Source organism: Mycteria americana (assembly GCF_035582795.1).
Source record: "Mycteria americana isolate JAX WOST 10 ecotype Jacksonville Zoo and Gardens chromosome Z unlocalized genomic scaffold, USCA_MyAme_1.0 Scaffold_18, whole genome shotgun sequence".
Taxonomy (NCBI): domain Eukaryota; kingdom Metazoa; phylum Chordata; class Aves; order Ciconiiformes; family Ciconiidae; genus Mycteria; species Mycteria americana.
Window position 1 is genome coordinate 16,117,193 of NW_027445436.1, and position 14,166 is coordinate 16,131,358.

General features: G+C 43.3%; 1 protein-coding gene across 1 annotated transcript in view; it reads right to left on the reverse strand.

The window, feature by feature from the left end:
• Positions 1–288: 288 nt before the first annotated feature.
• The window catches only part of LOC142402920 (ceramide transfer protein-like), a 56,755-nt gene continuing 42,877 nt past the window's right edge, over positions 289–14,166 (reverse strand). The window contains exon 4 of the mRNA XM_075488897.1: positions 289–375. Within this exon, the coding sequence (XP_075345012.1) occupies positions 304–375 (72 nt within the window). The 3' untranslated portion in view covers positions 289–303. The remainder of the gene's footprint in view (positions 376–14,166) is intronic.

Genomic DNA, 14,166 nt, shown 5'->3' on the forward strand with positions numbered 1-14,166 from the left:
ATCTTAAGTCCAGCACATTCTCCACCCCTTATTCCATACCATTTACGTCATGCTCAGGTCTCACACTATCCAATACATTCTCATTACCAAACCACCAGCCTTCCCATTGTTTGATATAATACACAGATATCATTCCCTTAGTCTATGGACCACCCCTGTAAAATGTCTGTAAAATGTCCATAAATGTCCACAAAATGTCCACTGAGTTCATTTAGTCCATGACTTTGGGCTCCATCTCTTATGGTGGTCACTCAAGACAGGAGAGGTGGTATGTTCATGGAGTTACAGGGCACCAAAGCCAGCTCAGGTTGGGTCATTGCTGCACTTGCACTGCTTCTTGTAAGGCTTGTCCTCCATTGGTTCAGGTGGTTCCTGCTATATATAATAATTCCTACAACATGAAACTCAAATCATGGATTATTTTCACCCAGGATTAAATCACCTTGAGGTACACAGCAGACTTCCCCATCCTCCCGCATTACCCACCAAGTGCACCAAGGTCCTTGAGCAAAAGCAATCCCCTGAATACGTTTACCCCTTCCTGAGGAAGGAATAACACAGACTGTTTTTCCCAAGTTCCTTATATGTACTACAGGGACCTTATCCCCTTCTACAGTGCGCAGGGGTTTTGATTGGGCAGGGCCAGCTTGATTGACAGATCCTTTAGTGGTAACAGGGCAAGTGGCTTCTGCTAAATGTGTATCCCAATGTTTGAATGTCCCACCACCCACTGCTCTCAGTGTAGTCTTTAACAGTCCATTGTATCGCTCAATTTTCCCAGATGCTGGTGCATCAAAGGGGATGAGATACAGCCAATGCCATGCTCCTTGGCCTAAGTGTCTATGAGATTGTTTCGGAAATGAGTCCAGTTGTCTGACTCCATTCTTTCTGGGGTGCCATGTCGCCACAGGACTTGCTTTTCAAGGCCCAGGATAGTGTTCCGGGTGGTGACATGGGGCAGGGGATATGTTTCCAACCATCCAGTGGTTGCTTCCACCATTGTAAGCACATAGCGCTTGCCTTAGTGGGTTTGTGGGAGTGTGATATAATCGATCTGCCAGGCCTCCCCATATTTCTATTTCAGCCATCGCCCTCCATACCACAGAGGCTTTAACCACTTGGCTTGTTTAATTGCAGCGCATGTTTCACATTCATGGATAACCTGTGCAATGGCATCAAGAGTCAAGTCCACCCCTCGATCACGAGCCCATCTATATGTTGCATCTCTTCCTTGATGGCCTGAGGGGTCATGGGCCCACCAAGCTATAAATAATTCACCCTTCTGTTGCCACTCCAGATCCACCTGAGCCACTTCAATCTTAGCAGCCTGATCCACCTGCTGGTTGTTTTGATGTTCCTCAGTGGCCTGACTCTTGGGTACATGAGCATCTACGTGACGTACTTTTACAACCAGGTTCTCTACCCGGGCAGCAATATCTTGCCCTAATTCAGCAGCGCAGATGGGTTTGCCTCTGCGCTGCCAGTTGCTCTGCTTCCATTGCTGTAGCCACCCCCACAGGGCATTTGCCACCATCCATGAGTCAGTATAAAGTACTGGCCATTTTTCTCATTCAGCAAGGTCTAAAGCCAGCTGGATAGCTTTCACTTCTGCACTGACTCGATGCACCTTCTCCTTCAGCAGTTTCTACAACTTGTGTTATAGGACTCCATACAGCAGCTTTCCATCTCTGATGTTTTCCTACAATACGACAGGACCCATCAGTGAGCAGGGCATATTGCTTCTCATTTTCTGGTAGTTTATTGTACAGGGGGGCCTCCTCAGCACGAGTTACCTCCTCTGGCAACACTCTGAAGTTTCGGCGCTCTGGCCAGTCCATGATCACTTCCAAGATTCCTGGGCGATTAGGGTTTCCCATTCAAGCCCGTCGTGTGATCAGTGCAACCCACTTACTCCACGTAGCATCAGTTGCATGATGTGTAGAGGGGACCCTCCCTTTGAACATCCAGCCCAGCACCAGCAGTCAGGGTGCCAGGAGGAGCTGTGCTTCAGTACCAACCACTTCCAAAGCAGCTCGAACCCCTTCATATGCTGCCAATATCTCTTTCTCAGTTGGAGTATAGCGGGCCTCAGATCCTCTGTATCCCCGACTCCAAAACCCTAGGGGTCGACCTTGAGTCTCCCCTGCTGCTTTCTGCCAGAGGCTCCAGGTAGGGCCATTCTCCCCAGCTGCGGTGTAGAACACAGGTTTTACATCTGGCCCTGCCTGGACTGGCCCAAGGGCTACTGTATGAAATATCTCCCATTTAATTTGTTCAAAGGATTGTCATTGCTCAGGGCCCCATTGGAAATCGTTCTTCTTCCAGGTCACTTGATAGAGAGGGCTTACGATCAGCCTGCAATTTGGGATATGCATTCTCCAAAAACCCACAACGCCTAAGAAAGCTTGTGTTTCCTTTTTGCTAGTTGGTGGAGACATGGCTGTTATTTTGTTGATCACATCCATTGGGATCTGACGACGTCCATCTTGCCATTTTATTCCTAAAAACTGGATCTCCTGTGCAGGTCCCTTGACCTTCCTTTGTTTTATGGCAAAACCGGCTTTCAGAAGGAACTGGACTATTTTCTTCCCTTTCTCAAAAACTTCCTCTGCTGTATTGCCCCACACGATGATGTCATCAATATATTGCAGATGTTCTGGAGCTTCGCCCTGTTCCAGTGCAGTCTGGATCAGTCCATGGCAAATGGTAGGGCTGTGTTTCCACCCCTGGGGCAATTGATTCCAGGTGTACTGGATGCCCCATGAAGTGAAATCAAACTGTGGCCTACACTCTGCTGCCAAAGGTATCAAGAAAAACACATCAGCGATATCCATTGTTGCATACCATTTGGTGGTCTTTGACTCCAGTTCGTATTGGGGTTTGTCCTGGTTTCGGCTGGGATAGGGTTAATTTTCTTCCTAGTAGCTGGTATAGTGCTGTGTTTTGGATTTTAGTATGAGAATAATATTGATAACACACTGATGTTTCAGTTGTTGCTAAGTGGTGTTTACACTGGTCAAGGACTTTTCAGCTTCCCATGCTCTGCCAGGTGTACAAGAAACTGGGAGGGGGCACAGCCAGGATAGTTGATCCAAACTGGCCAAAGGGCTATTCCATACCATATTACGTCATGCTCACTATATAAACTGGGGGGAGTTGGCTGGGGGGGCAGCAAGTGCTGCTCGGGTACTGGCTGGGCATCAATCAGGGGGTGGTGAGCGGTTGCACCACTTGGTTTTTTGTTTTTCTGTTCCCCCCCCCCCCCGGTTTTGTTCCTTTCTGTCCCCCTCCTGTTGTTTTCCTTTTCATTACAATTTTTTATTATTATTCTATTTCAGTTATTAAACTGTTCTTATCTCAGCCCACGAGGTTTTTTTACTTTTGCTCTTCAGATTCTCTCCCCCATCCCACCGGGAGAGGGGAGGGTGAGCGAGCAGCTGCATGGTGCTTAGTTGCCGACTGGGGTTAAACCACAACAGAGTTCTAGCATGTCTGGTGTGGCAGCACTCAGCAGTGGTGTGACTTCCTTCGGGCCATGACAGTTCATTGTTAGCCTCCACTCTTGTCATGTTTTAACCCCAGCCAGCAACTACGCACCACACAGCTGCTCACTCACTCCACCCAGGTGGGATGGGGGAGAGAATCAGAAGAGCAAAAGTGAGAAAACTTGTGGGTTGAGATAAAGACAGTTTAATAGGGAAAGCAAAAGCCATGCACGCAAGCAAAGCAAAGCAAGGAATTAATTCGCTACTTCCCATGGGCAGGCAGGTGTTCAGCCATCTCCAGGAAAGCAGGGCTCCATCACATGTAACGGTTACTTGGGAAGACAAACGCCATCACTCCTAATATCCCCCCTTCCTTCTTCTTCCCCAGCTTTACATACTGAGCATGATGTCATGTGGTATGGAATAGCCCTTTGGTCAGTTTGGATCAACTATCCTGGCTGTGTCCCCTCCCAGCTTCTTCTGCACCTGGCAGAGCTTGGGAAGCTGAAAAGTCCTTGACTAGTGCAGCAACAACTAAAACATCTCTGCATTATCAGCACTGTTTTCAGCACAAATGCAAAACATAGCCCCATACCAGCCACTACAAAGAAAATTAACTCTATCTCAGCTGAAACCAGGACATTTGCACTGGCCATATGGGACTGTTAAAAGGTGAACAAATCTTACTGATCACTCCTTGGCTCTCCAGTCGATGAATCAGCTTACGGATGGGAACCAGGGAGTCTCGGTTGGTACGATATTGCCTCCAGTGCACTGTTGTGGTAGCAATTGGCACCTGTTGGTCTTCAACCCTCAGCAACCCCACAACAGAAGGGTCCTCTGAGAGACCAGGCAAGGTAGACAGCTGTTCTATTTCCTCCGTCTCCAAGGCAGTGTCGTGGTTTAGCCCCAGCCAGCAACTAAGCACCACGCAGCCGCTCGCTCACTCCCCCTCGGTGGGATGGGGGAGAGAATCGGAAGAGCAAAAGTAAGAAAACTTGAGGGTTGAGATAAAAACAGTTTAATAGGGAAAGCAAAAGCCGCGCACACAAGCAAAGCAAACCAAGGAATTCATTCGCTACTTCCCATGGGCAGGCAGGTGTTCAGCCATCTCCAGGAAAGCAGGGCTCCATCACGCGTAATGGTTACTTGGGAAGACAAACGCCATCGCTCCAAATGTCCCCCCTTCCTTCTTCTTCCCCAGCTTTATATACTGAGCATGACGTCATGTGGTATGGAATAGCCCTTTGGTCAGTTTGGATCAACTATCCTGGCTGTGTCCCCTCCCAGCTTCTTCTGCACCTGGCAGAGCATGGGAAGCTGAAAAGTCCTTGACTAGTACAGCAGCAACTAAAACATCTCTGTATTATCAACACTGTCTTCAGCACAAATCCAAAACATAGCCCCATACCAGCCGCTACGAAGAAAATTAACTCTGTCTCAGCTGAAACCAGGACAGGCAGCTATACCAAAAGACCACCGGTACCCTTTTGGGTCCTTGAAATACCCTCTCCTGAGGTAGTCTATCCCAAGGATGCACGGAGCCTCTGGGCCAGTCACAATGGGGTGCTTTTGCCACTCATTCCCAGGTTAGGCTTACCTCAGCCTCCAACACAGACAGTTCTTGGGATCCTCCCATCACTCCAGAAATACAGATGGGTTCTGCCCCTTTGTAATCTGATGGTATTAGAGTACATTGTGCACCGGCGTCCACTAGCGCTTTATACTCCTGTGGGTCTGATGTGCCAGGCCATTGAATCCACACAGTCCAGTAAACCTGGTTATCCCTTTCCTCCGCCTGGCCGAAGACAGGGCCCCTCTATTCCTGGTCTGAGTCTTCATTACTTGATTTTTGTAACTGCAAAACAGAAGTCCCTTCATCAGGGTCAAAAGTACCATCAGCCCTTCTGCTCTGCTCAACACACTGGAGCAGTAATTTTCCTGGATGGATGCTTTTTGGCTGTTGTTTTTCCTTGCAGTTCCCGTACCTGAGCTTCTAGTCTCCCCCTGGTCACACAGGAAGAACCACAGGGTTGCAATGTGGTGTGCGCCACCAGTACCCTTTCCCTTGAACAGAAAAAGGCTGACTCTTAATAGGTGAGGCCTTGGTTGGAGTGCATGAAGAAGACCTATCCTCTGCTTGCTTGGACATTTTTTCGGTCAGTCTGTCCACAGCCAAGACACAGGCCCACATGGAGGAAGTGAGATTATCTTTGTATTCTCGGAGTTGTCTGGCCAGTTCATCTGTAGTTGGTGCCTCCGTGTCTGTCCAGCTCATTATCGCCAGGGTGTGGGTGTATGACGTTGGTGCATTTTGTACAAACTTTTGCCACATGGACTGCGTGCACCAGATTTCATCTGGGTCTTTGGATGCCTGGGCGTCATCCAGGTTGTTACAGATCACCTCCACCACGGCTAATTCCCTCAGATACTGGATACCTCCCTCAATGGTGGTCCATTTGCTTTGGGAATTTGCAAGTTCTTCCCTGAAGGGATACCTGTCCTTCACACTAGATAGGAGTCGCTGCCAAAGACTGAGGACTCCTGCCCTTTTTCCAATCCCTTTGTCAATGGCCTTATCCTTAGCAAGGGATCCCAGCTGCTGGGCTTCCTTACCCTCTAATTCCTGACTACTGGCCCCAATATCCCAGCATCGGAGCAGCCAGGTGACAATTAGCTCACCTGGTTGACGGCTAAAATATTTTCACATATCTCACAGCTCACTTAGGGATTAGGGATCGGGTGGTTTCTGTCTCATTTATGATTTCAGTCTCTTCCTGTTCTTGTGACTGCTCTGCTGCAGAACAGGCTGCCTCTCCTGATTCTTTCTCCTGCTCCCTCTTAGGAGAAGCTTCTTAATCCCTTACTAAACGAGCTGACTTCTGCTTCCATTGTTTCTTTTTCGTTATAGGGGCAACTGATATAGCATCTGGTTTAGCCATAATGTCTGTTGGTATGTTTTACCTCTCTTCTCCTTGAAGGCGCTGCATAATATCGAGCAGTGTTTGGTAGATGCTGGCTAGGGCCCAGCACAGTGCAGTAAGATGTGCCTCCTTGGAATTGCAAAGGTATCTTTTTTTTTTTCTTTCCAAACATTCTGTCACTTCATCAGGATCCTGTAGTTGTTCAGGAGTGAAGTTCCAGACCACTGGAGGTGACAAGTTCTCTAGATACCTGCCCATATTCTCCCACATGCTTTGCCACCCATGACCATACTGCCATGGGGCCTGGGTCATATTCCTAAATTGCCTGTTAACCTTAGACAAAACCAAAGCAATATTCCCAAGAAATACCAGTAGAAGGATCTTAACTACCCAAGGATGTTCAAGATACTGAAAAGTTATTGTAACAAGGGAGAAAACAACACAGAAGAAGGTAGTGAAGGTGCCATTCTGTATTTCCTCCACAAAAAACCTCTCAGAGGAAAAAGTATAATTGCTAATTGTCTCCACGAGGTGGTACCTGAAGTACAGTAATGGCTTCAGTATAAAGCCCAAATACCAGATTAAGCTCAAGGCCAGTGTTTTAATAACAAATCTCCCAGTCAAAACATCACTAATCACTACAGAGCACAGCAAACTGCAAAAGCCAACACCGATCTTTAACATGGACAGCAAAAAAAAAAAGAGCATGGCACAGATCAGAAACTAATATCAAGAACTGATGAATCAATATTGTGACCAGCAACTGTTAACAGATATAAATCCCTTCTAATATGCTCTGGTCAATCTGTCATTATCTCAAATCCTTCGAGCCCCATGTTGGGCACCAAAAAGGACTATCATGGTTTAACCCTAGCCGGCAACTAAGCCCCACACAGCCACTCGCTCACTTCCCCCTGGTGGGATGGGTGGAAGAGAATCAGAAGGGTAAAAGTAAGAGAACTCGTGGGTTGAGATAAAGACAGTTTAATAATTGAAGTAAAATAAAATAAAATAATAATAATAAATTGTAATGAAAAGGAAAATAACAAAGAGAGAGAAATAAAACCCAAGAAAGACAAGTGATGCAAACGAAAACAATTGCTCACTACCAACTGACCAATGCCCAGCCAGTTCCTGAGCAGCGGCCCCTCCTCCAACCTTCCCCCTACTTTTATTGCTGAGCATGATGTCATATGGTATCGAATATCCCTTTGGTCAGTTGGGGTCAGCTGTCCCCACTGTGTCCCCTTCCAACTTCTTGTGTACCCCCAGCCTACTCACTGGCAGGGCAGTGTGAGAAGCAGAAAAGGCCTTGACTGTGTAAGCACTGCTCAGCAATAATGAAAACATCCATGTATTATCAACACTGTTTCCAGCACAAATCCAAAACATAGCCCTATACTAGCTACTACGAAGAAAATTAACTCTACCCCAGCCACAACCAGCACAGTATACCACTTCAGACTCAGATAAGCAGCTCCCAACAGAATAACAAGCAAGTTCAGCTATCAACCAAGTTACCACTAAATGATCTAGCCTTTCCTCAGCCAGCCAGTCTCCATTCTGACCATTCTTTAGAAAGTACTAGATCAACGAGCACAATCACTGAAGAAACTGAATCCAACCCAAGCAGCACAAAGAATTATTTCTGGAAAGAAACCAAAATCCAAGACAGCAGAGCTGGAAAGACTGAAGTTAATGGAAGAGCAGTAAGAACTTAACATTTGTGTACACTGGCGAAAAATGAAGTTCAAGGTTGGTTACAGGAACTTGGTTACAGGAAATATTGTACTGCACAAGCACAGGACAAGTAACAATCTGCAGACAGTTCTAGACATGAATAAGATATAGTGGTTCTCAAGCTGAATAAATAAAAAAATCATGGTCTTGCAATACAGGGTAGTCCACAAGATCCACAAAATAATCCTACGTTATATTCAACATTGGTAAGACCCTCTGTAGGAATACTGACTCCAACTTCGGTGCTGTATGTACCTCAAAGAAAGATGAGGACTGAGTTTGGAGGAGAGCCATACAAGGTATCAGAGTTGTAAAACATGTCCACATGAACAACAATTAAGGAATGGGGAGCTGTTCAGTATAACAGAAAAGACAAGAAATCTTAAGTGGTACAAAGATGAAGGGAATAATCTCCTCTCCAGACTGACTGTGAATAAGACTACTCTATAAAGGAAAACTCAGATTAGATGAGGACGTCGAGAAGAAATACCTGTAACAGCAGAAACAGGCTAAAATGATTCCACGATGCCTCACCATTACAACACTTACCAGTCTAAGTTATAATAAAACATGGCATCCAATAAGGATGACTTTAGCTCACATGATATTACAGGAAGAATTAGGATGAGTTTTATGACCCTTCAGGAGGGCCCTTCAGTTTATTTCTCCTCTGATACCTATACCAGTCAGATGTCACTGAAGAGCAAAAAGTAAAAGCCAGTATTCACAGTTAAAGGACCAATGAACTTCAGAAGCTAGACAAGGTGCTTGGATTTGACACAGCTAAATGCTTCTCCTGTGTATTTCCTACTTTAGTCTGAGATTCAGGCTAAAATCCAAACCAAACAAGCTTATTACTGCAGCGTTCAGAAGACTATGCTTAGACTTAACTTTTTGTTTAGTTATCAGGGAGTGTTTTTGCAAATTCCAACTTTAAAGGGAGATGTCACATTAACACACAAGAACTTAAGTTATGTATTTTATGTCAATACACAACTGTGACAGAACAGCAACAAGAGCAGATCTAAGTTTCTGCATAAGCTTGAGCAACAATTCATAGTTTTCTAGTTTCAAACTACTAAACATTGTTTTTGCAACACCTTTAAGCATATATCCCTACCACTCATCAATGACTTGCCTACACATTTAAGTCTGTTAAAAAGGTAACTAAACTTTTTACAGCTTAAAGATATCTGAATGCTGTTCTCCAGTCTCCTCTCATGCAAGTTGCACTGCTGCTGCAAGTCAGTGCCTCACAACGCCACGGTGAGAGCGAGGCACTAGCTTCTGGAGCAGTATGCCAACCCTCATGTTTTTACTGTTTCAGAAAACTCCCACCAAGCTTAGCTAGATTTAACAAACTACATATGCTTCAAGTGACCAGCAAGACATTACATACAGATCACTAATATACAGTATTTTAGGAATATTTTACTCTTATCACCAGATTGTTATTCTTTTATTTGTAATTCAGACTTTTCACCTTTTATCATCACAAACACTCGAACAACAAAACACCTGTTACAAACTTAAAAACACAAGTAACCACACCAAGAATTAGTCTGTAAACCTGGATATTTTAACATGCAAAGCAAACTGCATTCTACCAGCACTAAAAGACACCATGATCTACATAATTTAGCTGGCTTTTCCTTCTATACCAACATTTACCTTCTTTCACAAGGTCTTTCACAAGTACAGTTATTTTAAAGCCTCTTTAAACAACCAACCTTTGTGTACTTGCATGCAAGATACAGTTCACTCCAGTATCTGGCATCCTGTATGAATATAAGCTATATTAGTACTAGTTGTTAAAGTCATCATAGAAACTAATAGGGTATTTGGTACAATCCAAACTGTCAGCATAAAAAAAAAATTTGGACTTTGTTGATGTGCTGCAGAGCATCAGGCAACAGAACACGGCAACCCAAATCAATCTGACAGGAAACAGTAGCTGACACCAAAACTACTTAAGAAACTTGTTCCAACACTTAGGCCACCAATATCAGAGAAAAATGAGGCCTCATCATCACTCTCCTACAATGCTCACTATGAACTTGAGAAATAAAAACAAAGGTTAAACAGTATTTACCTACTCCCATAACTCCTCTGCTTTCCTCTGTCTACACTGTTGCTTCTGCTCAGGCCAGTCTTATTTGTTATTTGTGAACTGTTGGGGGGGGGGGGGGAGGAGTAGGGACAGAGGAACTGGTGTTAGGATGAAATGCCAAAAAAAAAACCCCAAACCAAAACCAAACAAACAAAACCCCAAACAACAAAAAAACCCATGAACAGATTAGAGGACCACATTTTTTCCCCTCTTCAGACCTCAGCAATCACTGCTGAGGAAGCAAATAATTACAATAAATAAATAAATAATAATTAAAAAGAAATCACACATTACTGAAACATCTGAACTCCAGGAGAGGAAGTAGAATAGAGTAGAATAGTTCAGTTGGAAGGGACCTATGCTATACTGTGTTTAATGCACCCCAGGATGCAGTTTGCCCTCTTGGCTGCCAGGGCACACTGCTGACTCAGACTGAGCCTGCTGTCAACCAGCACCCCCAGATCCCTTTCTGCAGGGCTGCTCTCCAGCCAGTCCTCTCCCAATTTATACTTGTGCCCAGCATTACTCCATCTCAGGTGCAGAATCTGGCATTTGCTCTTGTTAAATTTCATGCCATTAATCATTGCCCAATGCTCCAACCTATCTAGATCCCTCTGCAAGGCCTCTTGTCCCTCAAGAAAGTCAACAGCACCTCCCAGTTTGGTATCATCGGCAAACTTGCTAATGGTGCATTCAACTCCTGCATCTAGATCATTGATAAATACATTGAACAGAACTGGCCCTTGAACTGAGCCCTGAGGAACCCTGCTAGTGAATGGTCACCAGCCAGATGTAGCCCCATTCACTACAACCCTTTGAGCCCTGCCCTTCAGCCAGTTCTTCACCCAGCACACTGTGTACCTGCTCATCTCACAGTTGGACAACTTGTCCAGAAGGATGCTGTGAGGGACAGTATCAAAAGCCTTACTAAAATCCAGAAAAACCACATCCACCACCTTCCCTTCACCCACTAAGTGGGTGACCTTATCATAGAAGGATATCAAATTAGTTAAACAGGACTTTCCCTTTGCGATCCCATGTTGACTGTGCCTGATGATTGCATTGTTCTTTAAATGCCTTTCCATAGCACCCAGTATGATCTTCTCCATAATTTTTCCAGGTACTGAGGTTAGACTAACAGGTCTGTAGTTCCCTGGGTCTTCCCTCATGCCCTTCTTGTAGATGGGAATAACATTGGCTAGCTTCCAGTCAGTGGGAAAGTAGTGGAAGATAACTTCTTGTCACACTACTACATCATACTACTCCACAGGTAGTATTTTACCTCATGTCCTTCATACTCTGTTAACCCAGAAGCTGATTTGTATTACCAATTGATTTAAGCAATCTGACATTAGCTCAACCTTTTAGAATTGGAAGAATTAAAATGGTTTGAGAGGGCTCCTTTAAGAGTACTTTGTGGTGTTTGGCTTTTTTTGTTGGCTTTTTGTGTGGGTTTTTTTAAAAATTATTATTATTTATTTATTTTAATATATTTAAGATGCTTCTCTAGTGCATAACACTGGTACTCTGTTTTTAGCCACTAGGAGTTTTGCTTTTGTATGGTGTTGCACTCATGTTTGACTAGCAAAAGCCTACCTCTACCCCTTATCCTCTCTTCAGATACCTACCTACTGCCTTTTCTGCTTCAACATCACAATTACTGTTAGCAGTAATATTTTTTCAGTGCCTAACAGCACATTCAATACCTCCTTCAGAACAGTACTTTGACAAGAGAAAACACAACGTGCATATGACCTTAAGAGTGAAATTAATGACTTTGTTAATACCTTGTGCATAAGGTAACAATCAATTTTTTTTTTTCCAGGTTAGGTGGACCCCCCCCCACCCCCCCATTTTATGCGGTTAACAAGCATTCTGTGAAAATTTCAAGCTGATTTTTTTTTCACAACAATATTCTAAAGCAGCCTTATTAATTGCAATCAAAATTAAGCTGTTTAAAGTTTGCTCTGCAGTTTTCTAAATGAATCTATGAGCTAGGATCCACATTTAGAAAATAATCTTCAAAACTAAATGTCCCATTTCTAGTTTACTTGTTTGGAAATGTATCAGCATTTAACAAATATATACTTATGCCTAAATTTGACTTTATTAGCCTGCCAAATCCAACTTTTTGGTTCTTCACCATATTAACTAGATCCATAATTAAAGCAATACAAAAAATTGGGATGTAAAGTGTCTTACTGAGTTTGTCTTGACAACTGATAATTAAAAAAAAAAAGTTATACTATATTAAGAATCTCACAAAATTAGAATTACTTACAAGCTAAACTATGTTTGACCTGCTGATGCTACCACGCCCCCTCCCCCCAAGCAATTCAGGGAAAAAAGTTGCTAGAAAAGAGACACTAAGTTTTACTCTTCCCAATTTTTCTGTATAACTCTTATTGTAAGTAGCTAACTCCTCTCCCAGTGTCTAATCAACAGTGAAAATAATGAAGTAGTCCCTCTTTCAAGGTAGCCACACAAGAATGCCTTTCACAGTCAGACTTTGAAATTCATGCCTCTGGTTCTAGATATAAACACCTTGTATATCATCACTTCAAAATGAAAAAGGGAACCTATCTACTCCTCAAATGCCAAAATTATTTCATATATAGATATCCCTCTGGAGAATGATCTCTTCCAGTTTTACACACCAAAGACAGGAATTGTAAGAAGTTCAACAAGACTTAAAACAAGATTTCAGTTTGATAAACACAAGATTTTGAAAATCCAAGACTTAAAACACTGTCAATTTATTTTGCTGAAGAGTCACAAAGTCAGTAATGAACACATGCAGAATCTGTGTGGAAAAATTTAAACTAAGATGGAACAAAATAGGACAAACAAAAGTTGATGCAGAGTTTCTCATGAAACATTCATTTCTAAACAAATTCTCAGCAAGTTTTCAACTCTGGTGTTAAATCAACGTTAAGGAAAATCATTATATGGATTTCAAGAGTTCAAAAAAACATTTAAGTTAATTTGCTCAAAATAAGTTTATTTATCCAGATAGTTTTCACAGTGAATGGCAATTCACCCCCTCATCTATACCTTTGGGAAGTAACTCAAGTTTGTAAGTTAACATATCAGCTCTACCAGACTGGAGGGTAAAGAATGAAAACTTTGGGTAAGTTTCATACATGTAAAGCAACACTTTCCACTTCAATGAAAAAATAAATCTTACTTGTTTATTCATACTACATAGAACACATTCATTTTAATTGTTGGAAATTACATGCTGTAGGAGTCCATGTCCTCTACGTGTAAACCCAGACATTTTCCTCAGTTTCTCACAACACAGAACTAATAACATTTAAGTTTTTTTTCCTCTAATCTTAGGTTAGAAATTCCATACTCCATTTTCAAACCACAGTAGAGACCAGGAGTCAGTCCTTGAATTTATTATTTAAGACAGCAACTTTTCAAAAGTATCGATACCTTGGTGCTCATGCACCATCAATATTTTTACACAGGAGAAATAAGGAAACCAAGTCTGGTCTTGAGTTCCTCAGCAATATACACTGCCGTTAGAACCATCTAAGATAAAGGTGATCAGCCATCCTAGACCTGACTATCTCTTAGGGTAGGAGAACAGAGAAGCTACCTAATGAAATACACCCTTACAATCAGATATTTTACAGATAAATATCTGCTCAGTATGTTTAATGAAACATTTAAGTAGAAGAAAGGACTCCTGGTTACACGTGAATTATTTCCTCATTTGCCTCACTGATGGTCTTATCACTGTCTTAGGCTTTTCCCTCTGTATTGGGTTTGCACGGCAAGGTTTTGGTAGCTGGGGGGCTACAGGGCTGGCTTCTGTGAAAAGCTGCTAGAAGCTTCCCCTAGGTCCGATACAGCCAGTGCCAGCCAGCTCCAAGATGGACCCGCCACTGGCCAAGGC